The sequence below is a fragment of the Tursiops truncatus genome, chromosome 1 (genome assembly GCF_011762595.2).
Source record: "Tursiops truncatus isolate mTurTru1 chromosome 1, mTurTru1.mat.Y, whole genome shotgun sequence".
Classification (NCBI taxonomy): Eukaryota; Metazoa; Chordata; class Mammalia; order Artiodactyla; family Delphinidae; genus Tursiops; species Tursiops truncatus.
This window is the reverse complement of record NC_047034.1, coordinates 22,800,089-22,816,182: the sequence shown is the minus strand read 5'-3', so window position 1 is coordinate 22,816,182 and position 16,094 is coordinate 22,800,089. Positions and strand designations below refer to the sequence as shown.

General features: G+C 40.4%; 1 protein-coding gene across 3 annotated transcripts; it reads left to right on the top strand.

Moving 5' to 3' along the window:
* The first annotated feature begins 1,598 nt into the window (after positions 1 to 1,598).
* Positions 1,599 to 15,308, top strand: SDE2 (SDE2 telomere maintenance homolog). Of its 3 annotated transcripts, XM_073801009.1 has the most exons (9): positions 1,655 to 1,785; positions 4,538 to 4,616; positions 7,580 to 7,697; positions 8,702 to 8,813; positions 9,150 to 9,319; positions 10,108 to 10,222; positions 12,145 to 12,649; positions 14,139 to 14,309; positions 14,973 to 15,308. In XM_073801009.1, the coding sequence occupies exons 4-9, from the start codon at positions 8,713 to 8,715 to the stop codon at positions 15,192 to 15,194; spliced, it is 1,284 nt and encodes a 427-aa protein (XP_073657110.1). In that variant the 5' UTR covers positions 1,655 to 1,785; positions 4,538 to 4,616; positions 7,580 to 7,697; positions 8,702 to 8,712; the 3' UTR covers positions 15,195 to 15,308. The 3 variants fall into 3 exon arrangements, with proteins under 3 accessions (XP_073657104.1, XP_004325365.1, XP_073657110.1); XM_073801003.1 differs by lacking the exon at positions 4,538 to 4,616 and having other exon boundaries at positions 1,599 to 1,785; XM_004325317.4 differs by lacking the exons at positions 4,538 to 4,616; positions 14,139 to 14,309 and having other exon boundaries at positions 1,606 to 1,785.
* The last annotated feature ends 786 nt before the right edge of the window (positions 15,309 to 16,094 follow it).

Genomic DNA, 16,094 nt, shown 5'->3' with positions numbered 1-16,094 from the left:
AGATGTGTATTGGGAATAATTAGACTTACTACCTTAGTAATTCATCAAATATCCAGCTAATATTGATTTAATGTCTACTTTGTGTGTGTCATAGTGCTAGTGCTTATTGTGAAGATTTAACAACATTATATACTGCTCAGGAGATTTTTGTCTTTGAAAAGTTAATAATAGCTATTTCATATATTATATGACAAACGCCTTTTCAATACTTGGGATTTTTTTTAACAATAGGAATTTAAATGCAACAAAGGGATAAAGAGTGAACAATTTCATTCAGACTTCAGGTTTTGGAAGGACTAGATATAATGTTAGTAATAAACAATGTGGACTTCCCTTATTAGAAAGATACATACTTAGTGAGACATTTACTGACTCCAGGGTCACCATGTCACCCTCTTTGCAAAACGCTGGTCTCTAGCACCGCACCTTTGTTATTTTGTGTAATTTTTCTTTATTTCCTGGCACCCCCATGGAGGCACTTTCTCATTTTTCCTCCTGTGTAAGTGAAATAAAGGTAACAGAGTCTATAACTTCAGAGGCCTTGAAATTTTATTGTTGTTCATACCGCCACAGTTAAAATGATTTCTGAATTTTTTGTTGCTTTCCCTTCAGCAGAGTTTCATTTGCCAAGTACCTGAGCGTCAGAGAATTCGATTCTGCGGGCGGATATATTTGTGTTTAACAGGCGCAGATATCTCCTAAGAACCCTCCTATCTTCACACTCGTCGCCTTTATATTTTTCAGGATTTTAGAAACACCATAATCTCAGCATATTAAATAGGAAGGGACTCCTTCGGATTCCCAGAGCCTTAAAGTTAGACTATGCAAATGCGTGCGAGTGTGTTTCCATGGTGCGGAATGAAAGTTACGGCAGGGTTTTTCGAAGCAGCATTGCTATAAGCGTCACTCCTGCCACTGCCTTTCACAAGGGCCCACTTGCTGTGAAATATTTTGAAAACAGAGCTGAAGTGAAGCTAACGCAGAGCGCAAACAGGCGGAAGTACGAATAAACTGAGCGTGGCAGGCAGAAACCGAGTGGTTGGCAGTTTCCGCAAAGGAAGAGAATGCTCGGTAAACCGGGAGGAAAAAACCGCCCAGGGGTGTTGTTTAGAAACCTCCTGACCTCCGTTTCCCTTGCCCCTAGGGTTGGGGGAGCTCCCCAGAGCCGAGGAAGCAGCCCCCCAAAACCGCTTCCGGGACTGAAGCGTCCCTCCTCACGCCCCCAGGGAGCAGCGCCTTCTCAGGCCACGATTCCCTGCGACCCAAAAATAACTACACAGACGTGAGGAAAAGGGCCAAAGCCTGCGGCACAGGGAGGTGCTTAGTTACCGACTTATCGCTTACAGCCAGAACGCTCGAAACCTAACCCAGCGCTAGCCTTTTATAGAGAGTCCCTGGAGCCCCGCCCTAGCAACTTCTCCTAGCAACGCCTCGCCCGGGTGCTCCGAGGTCTTATCTGCCTCTGCCAGGCTCTTCCTGTTCCCCTCCCCCAGGCAGCAGGCTCCGCCGTCCCAAGTCACGTGACTATCCCCAGGGGAGGAACGGGACGAGCGGAAGATGTGAGGGGCGGGGCGCTGGAGGGCGAGCTCAACGTCATCAAGATACGCCGAGCTGGTTGTGGCGCTTAGCGCTTCTGGGAGTCTTGAGATTCGGCGAGTGGGTGAAATGGCGGAGCCTGTGGCTGTGGTGTGGCTTCGGGGCCCCAGCTTCGGGTGCAAGGCGGTGTGGTGTACCTCGGCCACGCGCTCAGTACGCGATTTTATCCACCGACACTGCCAAGATCAGGTGAGGTTTGTGGTTCCTGGAAGGAATGGGAAAGCAGGACAGGGGCAGAATTAGGTGCGGTGAGGGTCTGTCGGGGTCACGTCTATTCTTTGGGGTTCTCAGTTTTTGAGGCTGAGGGTTAGGGTTTTAAGGTGCTTCAAACTGATGCTGAGGCCTGCCTTTGCTTTTGTTTTGTGGTGGTTCTGTCTCACAGAAGGGAGAAAAACCCCTCCGCTCACGGGCGTTTAGTCCGGCCCTCAGTCTGGACTAACAGAATACACTTTGGTATTCTCTTCATCCGTAAATGAGGCAGTTGAACCAGATGATTTTTAAGGCTCATTTCCTTACTTTCGCTCTGTGCTTATGTGACGTGGATTTTTTGTCCACTGATAACACAGCCCTCTTAGCTCCAACCTAGAGAAGTATGTCATATCCAAACCCAGGCCAAAGGATGGTTGGGAAGGAAATGGATTTATCTGGTCACTGGTCGGGGCCAAGCACTTACATAGGTCATGTCGAGGGCATGATTCTTAGGGCCTGTCATGTAGATGTTTTCACTAATCATTGTGATGCTCTGATTTGCCCAGGCATATTTTTGAAAACCTGTCATTGACTTCTAAAGTTACATGTGTGGTTTACTTAATTATCAAGTAAGCAAGCTTTTACCAACTATAAGATACTAAACCTATTCAGTTATTTAAAGAATATGCTGGTCTCAATGAATCTAATTTTAATTTTGACATTTGATCTCCTATTAACACGTTAACACTGCAGTCTAAACCAAATCTTTACTTGGATTGGTTCCGTGAAGAAGCAATGTCTGTTTGCAAATAATGTGGTTTTTCAGTTTCCCCATATTTATTCCCAGACTTCAGTCCAGTTTAAAAACTGTCAGATATGTTTTTACCATCTGAATGGGGAAATATTTTCCAAAATAGTTGGATTTTAGTATCTCTGAAAATAACTTTTATCTGATGACCAGTTTTCAAACTTACTGACAGTTGATCCAAAGTGAGACCAGAAAAAAATAAGATCTTAATTATGAGGAGTCTTGGAAAAAATAATTTAAAATAAGCAAGAAATATAAACGAATGGATTCATTCATATACTTAAGACACATGGCCATAACAAGTATGAACAAAACTTACAAAAGGGCATTTAATGAGATCCTGGAACGAATAAAAATAGCTCAAGTTCATGCTTATGCCTTTTAAAACAGAGCTATTCTGACACATGATAAAGTTAGTGTTAGCTCTCCCTGAGAAAGTAAAAATCAGCCTGGCTCTTCATCAGACTGGGATAATACACAGATAAAGCTAGCTGCAAAGTTGATAGGAAACAGTGTTTCTCCCAAGGACATGGTACAGTGATGAAATGTCATAATGACTTCCTTGAAAGTCTGCTTCTTTTTTAGTCTTTGTGAAACCTTACCTCAAAAATCATAGACTATAAGAATAAACTGCTGTTGGAAGTTATATCAGTAAGAAGCATCCCACTCTTACCTTGAGAATCTAAGTCCCTTTGACGTAGAGAAGCACTCTTGATTTCCCAGGTGCAGAGCTTCAGATTAGGGGTTTCTGGACGCAACATTCCACATTTATCTTAACTTTGTAGTTTCCGAGGAAAGAGGAGCCTGGATCTCCTTCACAGTCTAGACCTGATGTTGACCCTTATACACACAGCCCTGCTTTATTGTGAGCCTCTCAAAACATTGTTTCATTTAAATTTTACCTAAATTCCATCCACCCCAAATCCTATAATAACTATATCTTTTTATTTGTTGGTGAGACACCTCATGATTCCTCTTGTGTGCAGTCCCTCTCTTGTTGTAGTGAGTCAAGAAATTTGAGTTGTTGAACTATATGTTGTCTCTGGTGGCCTTTGGCTGATTGGCCTAAGACACACGTAATACTTTCTGCTTGAAATGCTCTGTCATGGTTAAAAACAGTTAAATTGATTGTAAATTTTCTTTGTTATTTTTTTCTACTAGTGATTATTAACTGACAAGAATCTTAGCAAGTAGAAAATGCCATTTTGTTAATCAGTTGTCTCGTTAAATAAGCAGTTCTGTTTGGAAACGAAGTATGATGCATGATGTATAATCTTTCAGCCTTCATGTTAAAGTCTTTTAAAGTTATTTAGGATTTTAGAAATACCATACCCATTGGATATATAAGATATTAAAAGAAACTAAAGTAGCTTTTAATTTATAAACATTAAACATATAGGAGGTATATTATATGTCTCATTTAATTTTTACAACTCTTTAAAGTGGACAGTATTTTATAGGCAAGAATAGTCTTTCATGTTAATCACATCATTGCATATAGCCTGAGCCCCCTTGCTCCTCTCTCCTGGTATCATATTTGCCTGGGAAAACTCCAGTCAGTTTAAATCCAACTCTCCACCTGTTTTACCTGGCATCTGGGCAGTGACTGTGGTAGGGGAACTAATCACGCAAACAAGTCTCACTACAAATTCATAAACACCAAACTTAGTGGTGCTTGGCATTTCTACTGTATTTCTCTAACCCAGAGCATGCTTCCACTGGGTTGCAGGACTGCTGAGAATATTGATCTAAGTAGTCCTTGGGCAGCTGGACAGAACCCAGGATCTCAACACATCTTTAATAGCTTTGCTCATTTTCCCTAGAGTGTCATCCAAATATTATTTGTGTATACCATGATGTGAAAAGGGTTGAGAGGCACTGCTCAGTTCATCACTCTTTCACTCTCCTAGATTACTTTTTCACATCTCTCTTTAAATCTCCAAGACTTCTTCCATCCCAAGGACCATACTTTGTACTCAAGCAGTAAGGAGAGAATTTCTGCATCATCACACCAGTGCCTCTGGTAGGTACCTGCTGTATATTCAGCCTTCTTGTCTGTTACTGTGGATGCACTGTCATTATTTTACAAATAATTTGCAATTATCTTCTACTTTGTACAGTAACCCCTCCCCCTCACCTACTGAAAGACTTATTTGGGCATTAGTTCTTTCTCCCCTGTATTTTCCAGTGTTTTCCCTTTTTACAGCATCATTCCTACCAGTGCGCAAACGTGAGCCCACATCCATTCTAGCTATCACCTTATTTTCTCTGATTTTCTTTATAAAAAAATATTCTTGAACATAAAACTTTTCTCCTTTAGAACCCACTCTAGTTAGGCTTTTTTGTTCCCATCACTCCAACAGAACAGCTCTTTGTCATACTGGTCAGTATCTTCTATGTTGCCATATCCAGTGATCAGTTTGCAGTTTTCATCTTGCTTTGTCTGTCAGTGCCAGTTTGCACAATTGACCATTCCCCGCCGGAGTACACTTTTCTCACTTGTCCAGATATCACTCTCAGTTCTCGTCCACCTCACTGGCCTCTCCTTTCCAGTCTTTTACAGTTTCCTCCTCATCACCCTGAACTCTAATCTTGGAGGGGCCCCTCCCTCATCCCAGTGATTTCATCCATACTCATGGCTTTAACTACCATCAGTATGCCAACAACTTTCAAATGTAAATCCCCAGTGCAGACCTCTCCCCCACACTCCAGACTTGTATAGCCACCAGTCTACTTGGCATCTGCATCTGGCTGTGCAATAAACATCTCAAAGTAAAATATCTGAGATGAGACTAATTTTCTCCCTCAAACTTCCTTTTCCCTCTTAATGAATGACAACTCCATTTTCCCATTTATCAAACCGGATTTTTGCAATAATCTCTAATTCCTCTATTGATCTCACTCCCTTCACCGAGAGCATTAGCAAATCCTGTTGCCTTTACCTTCAGAGTATCCTCAGAATCTCACATTTCTCATCATCTCTGCCACTGCTGCCCTGGTACAAATAGCCTTCATTTCTTACCTGGATTATCGCAATAGCTTCTCAATGATCTCTCTGCTTCTATAGTCTTACTTTCAGTTTAACAGCTAGAGTGATACTTTAAGAGCATGACTCAGATCTCACTTTGTTCAAAACTCTACAATAGTTTTATTCCGAGTAACATCCAGAGTCCTTACAATGGTTTTGAAGGCCTTATCACTCCCCTTTTGTGTACTTCATTCTAGCCTCATTGGCTGTGTTGTCATTCCTTGAATAAGTTCATTCCTGTTGCGTTTGCTCTTGTCTCTGTCTGGAATACTGTTCCCCCAGGTAGTCACATGGCTCATTCTCTCACTTTCTTTAATTCTCCGCTCAAATGTCACTTGATCAGAGAGGCTTTCCTTGACTATATATATTAAATAGATTACCACCACACCCATCCACATATCTTATCCCCTTTACCCTGCATATCACCACTTGACATGATATATAATTTGTTCATTATTTGTCTTCCCCCTCTAGAATGTTAGCTTCATGAGACAGGATCTGTATTCACTGTAGTATTCATGGTAGTATTCCAACACTTGAAAAGTACCTGGCAAATAGTAGGTACTTAATATTTGCTGAATGAATGAATGGCTCCCATTGAAATAGCTGTATGATGTGGTTCAGAATGAATGTTCATACTTTCCACTTCAGGAAGATGACGGCAATGCATTTTTCCTTTCTATTCCTATTTAGATCTCTCTTTTCTTCATGTTGCAGAGTTAATTGTCAGCCTCCTAAGTTCCATATAACTTTGGAGAATACTCCTCTCTTGTCTAATTTTATGGCATTAGAAACTTGTTTAGAAAGACTTACAGTTTTTATATTTTCCTTTCATCATTTGATCTGAGAATTTTTTTGAAATACATAGAGTGGGTTTGGGGGAGTGTACTTGGGCTTCTGCAGTGATTGGCTGGAACTCAGGGGGATGCTGGCAGAAGAGATGAGGCACCAACTGCCAGCTGGTCCTAAAGCTGTTAAAGCTTATATAGGTAGTATATTAAAAATCAGGGCTTCCCTGGTGGCGCGGTGGTTGAGAGTCCGCCTGCCGATGCAGGGGACGTGGGTTCGTGCCCCGGTCTGGAAAGATCCCACATGCCGCGGAGCGGCTGGGCCCGTGAGCCATGGCCGCTGAGCCTGCGTGTCCGGAGCCTGTGCTCCGCAATGGGAGAGGCCACAACAGTGAGAGGCCCGTGTACCACAAAAAAAAAAAACATACTTTTGTCTCCTCCTCTCCTCTCTTCTTATCCCTATCTACACTTTTCAAGACGTCACTTTTAAACTTGGGGCCACTCAGTGTTCAACTTGATACTACCTGTTTTAAAAAGTCAGAGGAAGTGGGACCTTCAGAGTTACTAGATCTGAGCACTGAATATTCTACCTTGACCCCTATTTCCTATTAGAGAAGGAGAAAGAGCAGGTTTTTTGTTCCTGTTTTTTTTTTTTTTTTTAACATTTATTTATTTGTTTGGCTGTGCCTGTCTTAGTTGCGGCACGTGGGATCTTCATTGCTGCATGCGGGCTCTTGCAGCATTCGGGATCTTTTTTTAAGTTGCAACGTGCAGTATCTTTAGTTGTGGCATGCGAACTCTTAGTTGTGGCGTGTGGGATCTAGTTCCCTAACCAGAGATCGAACTTGGGCCCCCTGCACTGGGAGTGTGGAATCTTAGCCACTGGGCCACCAGGGAAGTCCTGAGAGCAGTTTTAATTTTCACCCAAAAGGCAGAAAGTTCTTTTATATATCATGATTAAGTATTAGGAAGAAATTGTACCTAGAATACATCATACAAAATGAGGTTTTTCTTTTAGTAGTTTCCATTTTTGCAATTCAACAAATATTAATTGAACACATACTGTCTCCTTATAACTGGAGTAATAAAAAGATAAGCTAGGTCCCTTTCTGCAAGAAACTTGTATTGTCTCATAAACAGCATTGAAAGAACCCCCAAACTTGTCTCTAGGATATTCCAGTGGAATGCTACTTTGTGAAATGCAATGGATTACTCGTTAACACCAGTGACACAGTGCAGCATGGAGCTGTTTATAGTTTGGAACCCAGACTTCGTGGTGGAAAAGGAGGTAGGACATGAATGTTGATGGCTTAGTTGTAACACATCTGCGTTCTGTAGCCATATGTATTAAATTAACAAACTCCTTGGTGTCTGTAATGTACCAGCCTCGATTTGCCTTGTGAAATCCTTTGTTTGCTTATCTAATTTTGCATATTTTCTCTTTTATTCTTTTTGAGGTAGATACTGTATGATAAAATTCCCACCTTCTCCAGCTGGATCACTCTTAGGCACCCTAGGCTCTCAAACTCTAGGGAGGATTAGATGAAGAGGGATGATTGTTATTTTGTCCAGTTTGCAGACGAGTGTCAAAACAATCAAATCTCCTTGTGCTTTTCTCAAGATTTTTGCCTAGTTATTGTAGTTCCAAGGGAGGTCTAAAGTCACTTTATGAAATACAACCATTTACAGATTGAGGTAGATTAAGGTCCTGGTTGTAGTAACTCATCTTAGAAGAGAAAAAAGAAACTAAAAGAGCAAAAACTGAATATGAACAGTTCTTTGTATTTCTCCTGATGCACTAACATGTAATCCTTAGGCTTTCTCAAAATCTGTGGTGATTCGGTTTGGTGTTCAAAGAGCTAACATTTCAGATTATAATCATCCTGCTGTTCGAAATTGTGTCAATAAGAATGAAGCTTGTCGTATCAGCCAGTGACAGCTTAAAATTGCCTCCTTGCAAAATCTCACCATATAATTTTTAAAATTCTTAATCTTGGAATCTTGGGATTTCTGGCACTAGGTAAAGCCCTCTAAAATAGCCCAGTGGTGTGGGTATTGATACAATATTGCAGGAGTATAAGAGGAAGTGTAAAAAGCATGAGATTGAACCAAGTTTGTCAGTACTCTTACCTTTGCCACCTGGGTTAGAATCTTCATGTACATTTCCTTTAAAACTGAAAAGAAAGTAGAGATCACCTGTAGTCTTCTGATATAATACTATTTTCACAAATTTGGCTTTTGTCCATCCTTGAACACTTTTTTAACCTGCTTTCTCCAAACATATTTGCTCAGGTTTTGGCTCTATGCTCCGAGCACTTGGTGCTCAGATTGAGAAGACAACCAATCGAGAAGCTTGCCGGGATCTCAGTGGAAGGAGACTGCGAGATGTCAATCACGAAAAAGCGTAAGATGCCCACCTGTTTTTATTTTTTTTTAAGAAACATACTTTTCTAGCATTAGTGATTGTACGCATGCCATGCATATCAGAAATGTAAACTTGAAATACTTATGCTCTAATTTGTTGTTATCAGATTTAACTTTTTCTGTAATTTAATAATTATCTTTGGGTTTTAGTCAAGTCCATAACAGTATGCTAAGTAGTAAGCATGGCACACCTTTCTGAGGGAATATCACAGTATGAACAAGAGTGCATTAATTTGTCTGGGTGGGGTGTTTAATGTATAAAAACACATGTGTATAATATGGCCATTCAGTTACATCTCTTCTCTCCCATCCCCAGAATGGCTGAATGGGTAAAACAACAAGCCGAGCGAGAAGCTGAAAAGGAGCAAAAGCGCTTGGAACGACTGCAGCGGAAGCTTGCAGAACCCAGGCACTGCTTCACCAGCCCCGACTACCAGCAGCAGTGCCATGAGATGGCCGAGCGTCTGGAGGATTCCGTCCTCCGAGGTGAGAATGAGGATTCCTTAGTGCCATCAGCAGGCATCCCTGAAGCCAGCTGTTCCACACAGAGGGCAGTTCTTAAGCCTTTTTGGGTTACAGACTTCTGAGAAACTGATGAAGCTGTGGAATTTCTCCCCTCAGTAATGAATACAGTATATCTTATACAACCCAGGGAAAAAACCCATACACTCTCACAACATTTGACATACTTGACCCCTGAACTCTGTGGGCTCATGGGCCCCAGGTAAGAATACTTTTTGTACTTCATGGGAATAAGCTAAGTCTTCAGGAGGTGCCTAGACCCCAACATTTTGCTTCCAGTTTTAGGTCCCTTTTTTAAAACACAGTTTTTAATGAGAATGATTTTCATTAACTTTTATGTTTTTAGCATCCAAAGCATTATGCTAGGGCTATTGTGCATTCAGTTGAATAAGAAGGAGTCTTTTCCATCAAAAGGGTTATGGCATAACAGGGGAAAGACAGTTGTATGCAAATAACAAGGACAAAGGGATGAATCATTAGGTTTGAGGAGAGATAGGTATGAATCTGTCAGCCTCAAAATTACAAATTGGACATGGTGCTTTAAAAATCCGGTTCAAGAGCCAGAATGCTTATCTTAAATCTGTATAAATTTGAGATTAGTCTCCTTTTAACTGGATTAAATTTTGGTATGTTAAGAAATTTAAATCTAGAGCTTTAGATTGCAGCTGTTTTTGCAATTCAGATTATTTATAAATTCTTTAATTGAACTTAGTCCTGATAGTAGAAACTGAGTTGTTAAAATGTCTGGTTAGGTATGCAGGCTGCCTCCAGCAAGACGGTATCGGCAGAAGTTGGTGAGAGTCGGAAACGGCCTAACAAATCAAAAACAGACAGAGCAGCCAGTGCAGAGAAAAGGAAATGCTTTTGGTAAGTGTGTTCATTTTCATTTCAAATAGATCTTTGAGAACTGAAGGAAAAAAAAATGTTTTTCCTTCTATTTATCCCTCTGGAATATCTTGTTCTGAAACTTACCTACTATATTTTTTTCTTGTCTACCTGGAATAAACATACTTTTAAGTAAAGTCTGATGGAAGCTCAGAAATTTTCCAGAGTGCTTTAGTTCAGGTTTCAGTGATTCTCACATTGTATACGTTAGTAATGGTTTCTGCCATAAGTGCCATTCATAGAATCTAAAGGATAATTCTTTTCCTTACAGTGGAAAATCACATAAAAATAGCTTTATACTTGAATTACTGTTAGGTAATTAACTAAGTTAACTTTCAGAAATTCCAGGTGGAAGCCATGGCTTTACTTTCCAGGTGGTTCTGTTTTCTCTGTGGTTTTTCATCGTCATCACTGAGGTCTTTGGTCACTTTGCCAGACCTCTCTTCACCACTTTTGTACCTGCAGGTGAAAAGCACAACAGTACTTTTTCTTATCCATTCTTCTTACAGTTCTCCCACCCTTCCCAGTTGGTCCTCTGGTTACCAGCTCAGTTCCCTTGGGCCGAGTTCTAGAATATGATAAGTGCAAATGGATCTTGGTTTCCTTGTTGGCCTCCCCTTTGGGGATAGAAAGATAATTATTAACTAAACACCATGTAACTCTGTGAGTCCAGCATAGAATTTTTTGTGTTCTTTCTGAAATGTGAATTAAATGTTCCTGAGAGAAAAGATAGTAGTATTTCCTGTGGGTTTCTTTTTTTTAAGCCAGGTTTATTGTGGTATAATCTATATATGGTAAAATTCACCCTTTTTTTTTTTTTTTTTTTTTTTTTTTTGCGGTACACGGGCCTCTCACTGTTGTGGCCTCTCCCGTTGCGGAGCACAGGCTCCGGATGCGCAGGCTCAGCGGCTGTGGCTCACGGGCCCAACCGCTCCGCGGCATGTGGGATCTTCCCGGACCGGGGCACGAACCTGTGTCCCCTGCATCGGCAGGCGGACTCTCAACCACTGCGCCACCAGGGAAGCCCAAAATTCACCCTTTTTGAACAGTTCTACAAGTTTTGAAAATTTTATAATATACATCATGTAAGCATCACCAAAATCAAGCTATGGAATATTTTTATCACCCTAAGAAGTTCCCACGTGTCCCTTTGCAGTTAATTTTCTTCCCCCACCTCCATTCCTGGCAACCGCTGATCACTGGTGTGATGTTTGTTCATATGGTTTTGTCTTTTCCAGAATGTCATTATGTCTGCTGCTTTCACTTACAATAATGCTTTCGAGATCCACAGATGGTATTATATTGTATCAGTAGTTCGTTCCTTTCTATTGCCAAGTATTGTTGCCTGGTATGTCTGTACCACAATTTGTTTATCAACCATTCTCTAGCTGTTAGAGGTTTGGGTAGTTTCCAGTCTTGGGCAATTATGAATAAAACAGGATTTTCTTTCTTTTTTTTTGGCCATGTGGCATGCGGGATCTTAGTTCCTTGACCAAGGATTGAACCTGTGCCCCCTGCAGTGGAAACTCGGAGTCCTAACCACTGGACTGCCAGGGAATTCCCAGGATTTTCTTTTAATTGTTTATTATTTTATCTGATTTCCAACAGTTAAAATTCATACAGTATTGGGGAAAAAAGTTTTAAGCAAAACCAGTTTGTTTTAAGAGAGTCACAGCTTTTAAAAAGAGATCCTGTTGGATCTTTGGCATGTTGCTTCCAGTCTCACTGAAGTTTTTTTTCCTTTTATACCTCTGGAGTATCTTGTTCTGAAACTCACCTACTCTCCATCTCAAGCTAGCCGATACCTTTATTCAGAGTCTGTTTCCTGGACAAACTGCAACTCTTTTTTTTTTTTTTAAGTAGAAGCTGTAAATGGTGTTAAACCTTTTTGTTGCTTCTAATAGGTTGGGCATGGAAGGACTAGAGACTGCAGAAGGGTCTGGCTCTGAGAGCTCCGATGATGACAGTGCAGAAGCACCTAGTACTTCAGGAATGAGCTTTCACGTTCCCCAAAATGGCAGTGATGTTGTTGAGATGGCAGCCGAATTTCCTAGTAGCTCTCAGCAGGCAAGAGTATTGAGTGCAGACTCTAGATCACGAGAAAAACTACAGACCCCTGTGACGGACTCTGGGAATGGTATTTCAGAAGACTTGTATGCTGAGCTGGGAGAGGCATCTACCCAGGAGTACATGGAAAGGAAGATGGCTTTAGAAACAGAGAAAACCCAGGAGAAAAATGAGGCAGAGAGTAAAGAACCCTTAGAAAAGGAAGCAGCTGGAGTTGGACTGAACAAGGAGCAGGAGACCAAAGAAATGACTGATGGGGAAAGAGGTGCCAAGGGAGCCCCTGGAGGAGACAGGAAAAACATACCTGTTGCCAAGCTGGAGGAAAGCCAGTCAGGAAACACAGTAAGTAAATTTGGGGGGGTGATGTCTGAAGCCAAATCAGTTTAATCTCTGTAGTAAGTCGTTAAAATGAAAAGATGTGCTTTTTCCCATCAGCTGCTTAGTGGAAAAGCTTGTTTAATAATCAGAAGTACAGATGATGGTGAAGCTTGCCATGTCCCCCCCAAAAATCCTTAGTTTTTTTTTGTGGTACGTGGGCCTCTCACCGTTGTGGCCTCTCCTGTTGCGGAGCACAGGCTCCGGACGCGCAGGCTCAGCCGCCATGGCTCACGGGCCCAGCCGCTCCACGGCATGTGGGATCTTCCCGGACCGGGGCACGGACCCGTGTCCCCTGTATCGGCAGGTGGACTCTGAACCACTGCACCACCAGGGAAGCCCAGTTTTTGTTTTTTTTTAAAGCTCTGGAATTGGTATTATTTTGCCACTAGGTGGTGTCCTTGGTTCCATATTTCATCAATTCTAAGATGCACGTTTTTCACGTTTTAATACCTCTGAATTTGAATATATATCATGTTATAGTTTAATTGGTATTGTTATTCTTTCTTAATAACACATGAACTAATAAGGCATATTATGATAGATGGCATTTTTAGCTTTGATAAAATGTGCTTATTTTCCTATCACTAAATTTCTAGTTACTTAGTTTTTCTTTCTCGTGTGAGTTACTGTTTGAACACAGTTGTCAGTTGGATGTGAAGATCTTTCCTGTAGAAGACGAGCAGCTCCTTTTTAATTTATCATTAAATCTTAAGCCCCACACTCAACCTTTTTAAAATTTATTTTCATTGTGCATGCTTTTCCTTAAATAGTTATTTGCCGCCTTTAGTGGACTTACTTCCAGGAAAAATCTTTAACGTTTACTCTTCAGTCTAATGATTTGCTTTTTAGGATAGATGAAACCTGAACTACTTGGCTTCTTTGGTAAACACAAAGCTTATCATTATTTATTTAACCAGCAGCTTCCCTACTGGTGCTGGTTAAATAAGCAAAAATGCACATATTGCCCTTTCTAGGGAAGATAGTGAAATTTTTTATGCTAAGGGCTTTAAATTGACCCTTACACCATCTCTGGAGTTACAAGCATGTAGCTTTTATGTTACTCATATATGCTAGGAGTTTATCTTAACCAAAGTCTTGGAAAAATGAAGAAAGGAAAATAGAATAAAACCTGATTTGACTTTCAATCTTTGAGCTTTTAACTGTGGAAATTTTGTTCTTGATGTAGTTGTAGCTGTTGTATTCATAATAATCATGTACAACCATGTGTGATTCTCCAAAGACACATAAGTGGTGGTTTAGGATTTGGCCATATATAAAGAAGCCAAGATTCACTCCAGAAATCTTAACAAAATGGACTTTTTTAAAAAAAAAAAGAATAAAGATCACCTAGAAAGATAGTTTGTCCCTAGAGCTCTTCAATATTTTTAAAAAACAACTTACTGTGAGAGAAAATTACTGACCTTCGAATATGTTTTTTTAAAAGAAACCCTAGGGCTTCCCTGGTGGCGCAGTGGTTGAGAGTCCGCCTGCTGATGCAGGGGACACGGGTTCGTGCCCCGGTACGGGAAGATACCACGTGCCGCGGAGTGGCTGGGCCCGTGAGCCATGGCTGCTGGGCCTGCGCGTCCGGAGCCTGTGCTCCGCAACGGGAGAGGCTACAACAGTGAGAGGCCCACATGCCGCAAAAAAAAAAAAAAAAAAAACCTAGGTGGTGAACGTTTTCATTCTTTGAAGAGCACCCGTCATTAGAAGTATTTAATTAAAAAAAAAAAGTATTTACTTTTGTCTTAAAGTCTATAAAGGTACTTGGTGGATAGAACAGTTGCAAGTCTTTTGAACAGCATTTAAATTTGTCAAGTTATATAAGTGAGAACTTTGATAATCACAGTTATTTGATTAAAATAGAAAGCTTAGGATTATGGGGTTAGTAGATTCACAGGCATAGGAATCTCATTAAAATGAGGCTTTATAGGGTGCTGCTCTTTTCTCTGGTCATAGTATGGGGGTAGGTGAGGTACATTTTGCTGTTTGAATTTTTACTGGAAAAATCAAAAAAGAAAAGTAATATTAAGAATCTGTTCAAGAATTCTATAACTTGTTACTCTTCTGAATACTTGTTTCTAAGTATATAGATAGAAAATTAATATTTATTAATTATATGTATTGACAATGTGTAGAGAATAGCTTGATTATTAAAATTCAGTAGTGAGATATGGCGTATTAAATGAAGATTTCTTGTAAAACAGAAGGTCGATGACAATTGAAGGAAGTTTTATTCAGAGGAATGGACCTATTTAAAATTTTTCTTTCTTTTTCTTCTTCTCAGGATATTGGTCAGGAAACTGTAGATTTACTGGCGTTCAGCTCTGTTGCGGAAGTGGAGTTGCTGGGTTTGGAGAAGCTCAAGTGTGAACTCACGGCCCGGGGACTGAAGTGTGGGGGCACTCTCCAGGAGCGGGCGGCGAGGCTCTTCTCTGTCAGAGGACTGGCAAAGGAGCGGATAGATCCAGCTTTATTTGCCAAGCCTTCGAAAGGGAAGAAGAAGTGAATTTCATCGGAGCTGATTTCCTGTTTCTTTATAGGCTAGCGCTTACAACCTGTATAATGTTGACTCTTGGACATTATTCTTGTTGCTATTAAAGGTGACTTTTTAATAACCAAATTCTAACTATCCTCTTTTTCTTTATTAGATTTATAGAATTAATTTGTGAAACCCTCTGGGCCTGAAGTTTTTTTTGTGGGAAGGTTTCTTATAACTTATTTCTTTAATAAATATAGGGCTATTCAGAGTTTGGGTTTCATCTTCTGTTGTTTAGGTAAATTATAATTTCAAAGAATTTATCCATTTGACCCCAGTTGTCAGATTTGTGGACATAAAGTTATTCATAATAGTCTTTTCTATCCTTTTAACATCTTGTAGGAGCTGTGGTGGTAACTTCTTTTTCATTCTGGTACTGATAATTTCTGTTTTCTCCTTGATCAGTCTACCTAGGAGTTTATTGTATTGTTCTGTTTTCAGAGCCAACTTTTGCCTTTGTTGATTTTTAATTGTTTTTAATTTCATTGATTTTTGCTCTTTATCATTTCCTTTCTTCTACTTAGTTTGGGTTTACTTTGCTCTTTTTTCTTTATCTTCTTAAGGTAAGTCCTAAGTCATTGATTTTAGACTTTTTTTTCTAGTATAAATATTTAAAGCTGTAAGTTTTTCTTTAAGCACTGTTTTAGCTGCATCTCAAAAATTTTAATATGTTGTATTTTCATTTTCACTCAGTTCCAAGTATTTTCTAGCTTCCTTGTAAATTCTTTTTTTTTTTTTTTTTGCGGTACATGGGCCTCTCACTATTGTGGCCGCTCCCGTTGCGGAGCACAGGCTCCGGACGTGCAGGCTCAGTGGCCATGGCTCACGGGCCTAGCCGCTCTGCGGCATGTGGGATCCTCCCGGACCAGG

What these genes read in the sequence shown, in the direction of transcription:
- SDE2 (XM_073801003.1), top strand. Translation starts at nt 1,666, where the DNA reads ATGGCGGAGCCTGTGGCTGTGGTGTGGCTTCGGGGCCCCAGCTTCGGG. An exon ending in GATGTCAATCACGAAAAAGC is followed by an intron (nt 8,814 to 9,149) that starts GTAAGATGCCCA and finishes TCCCATCCCCAG; the next exon opens with AATGGCTGAATGGGTAAAAC. An exon ending in GAGAAAAGGAAATGCTTTTG is followed by an intron (nt 10,223 to 12,144) that starts GTAAGTGTGTTC and finishes TGCTTCTAATAG; the next exon opens with GTTGGGCATGGAAGGACTAG.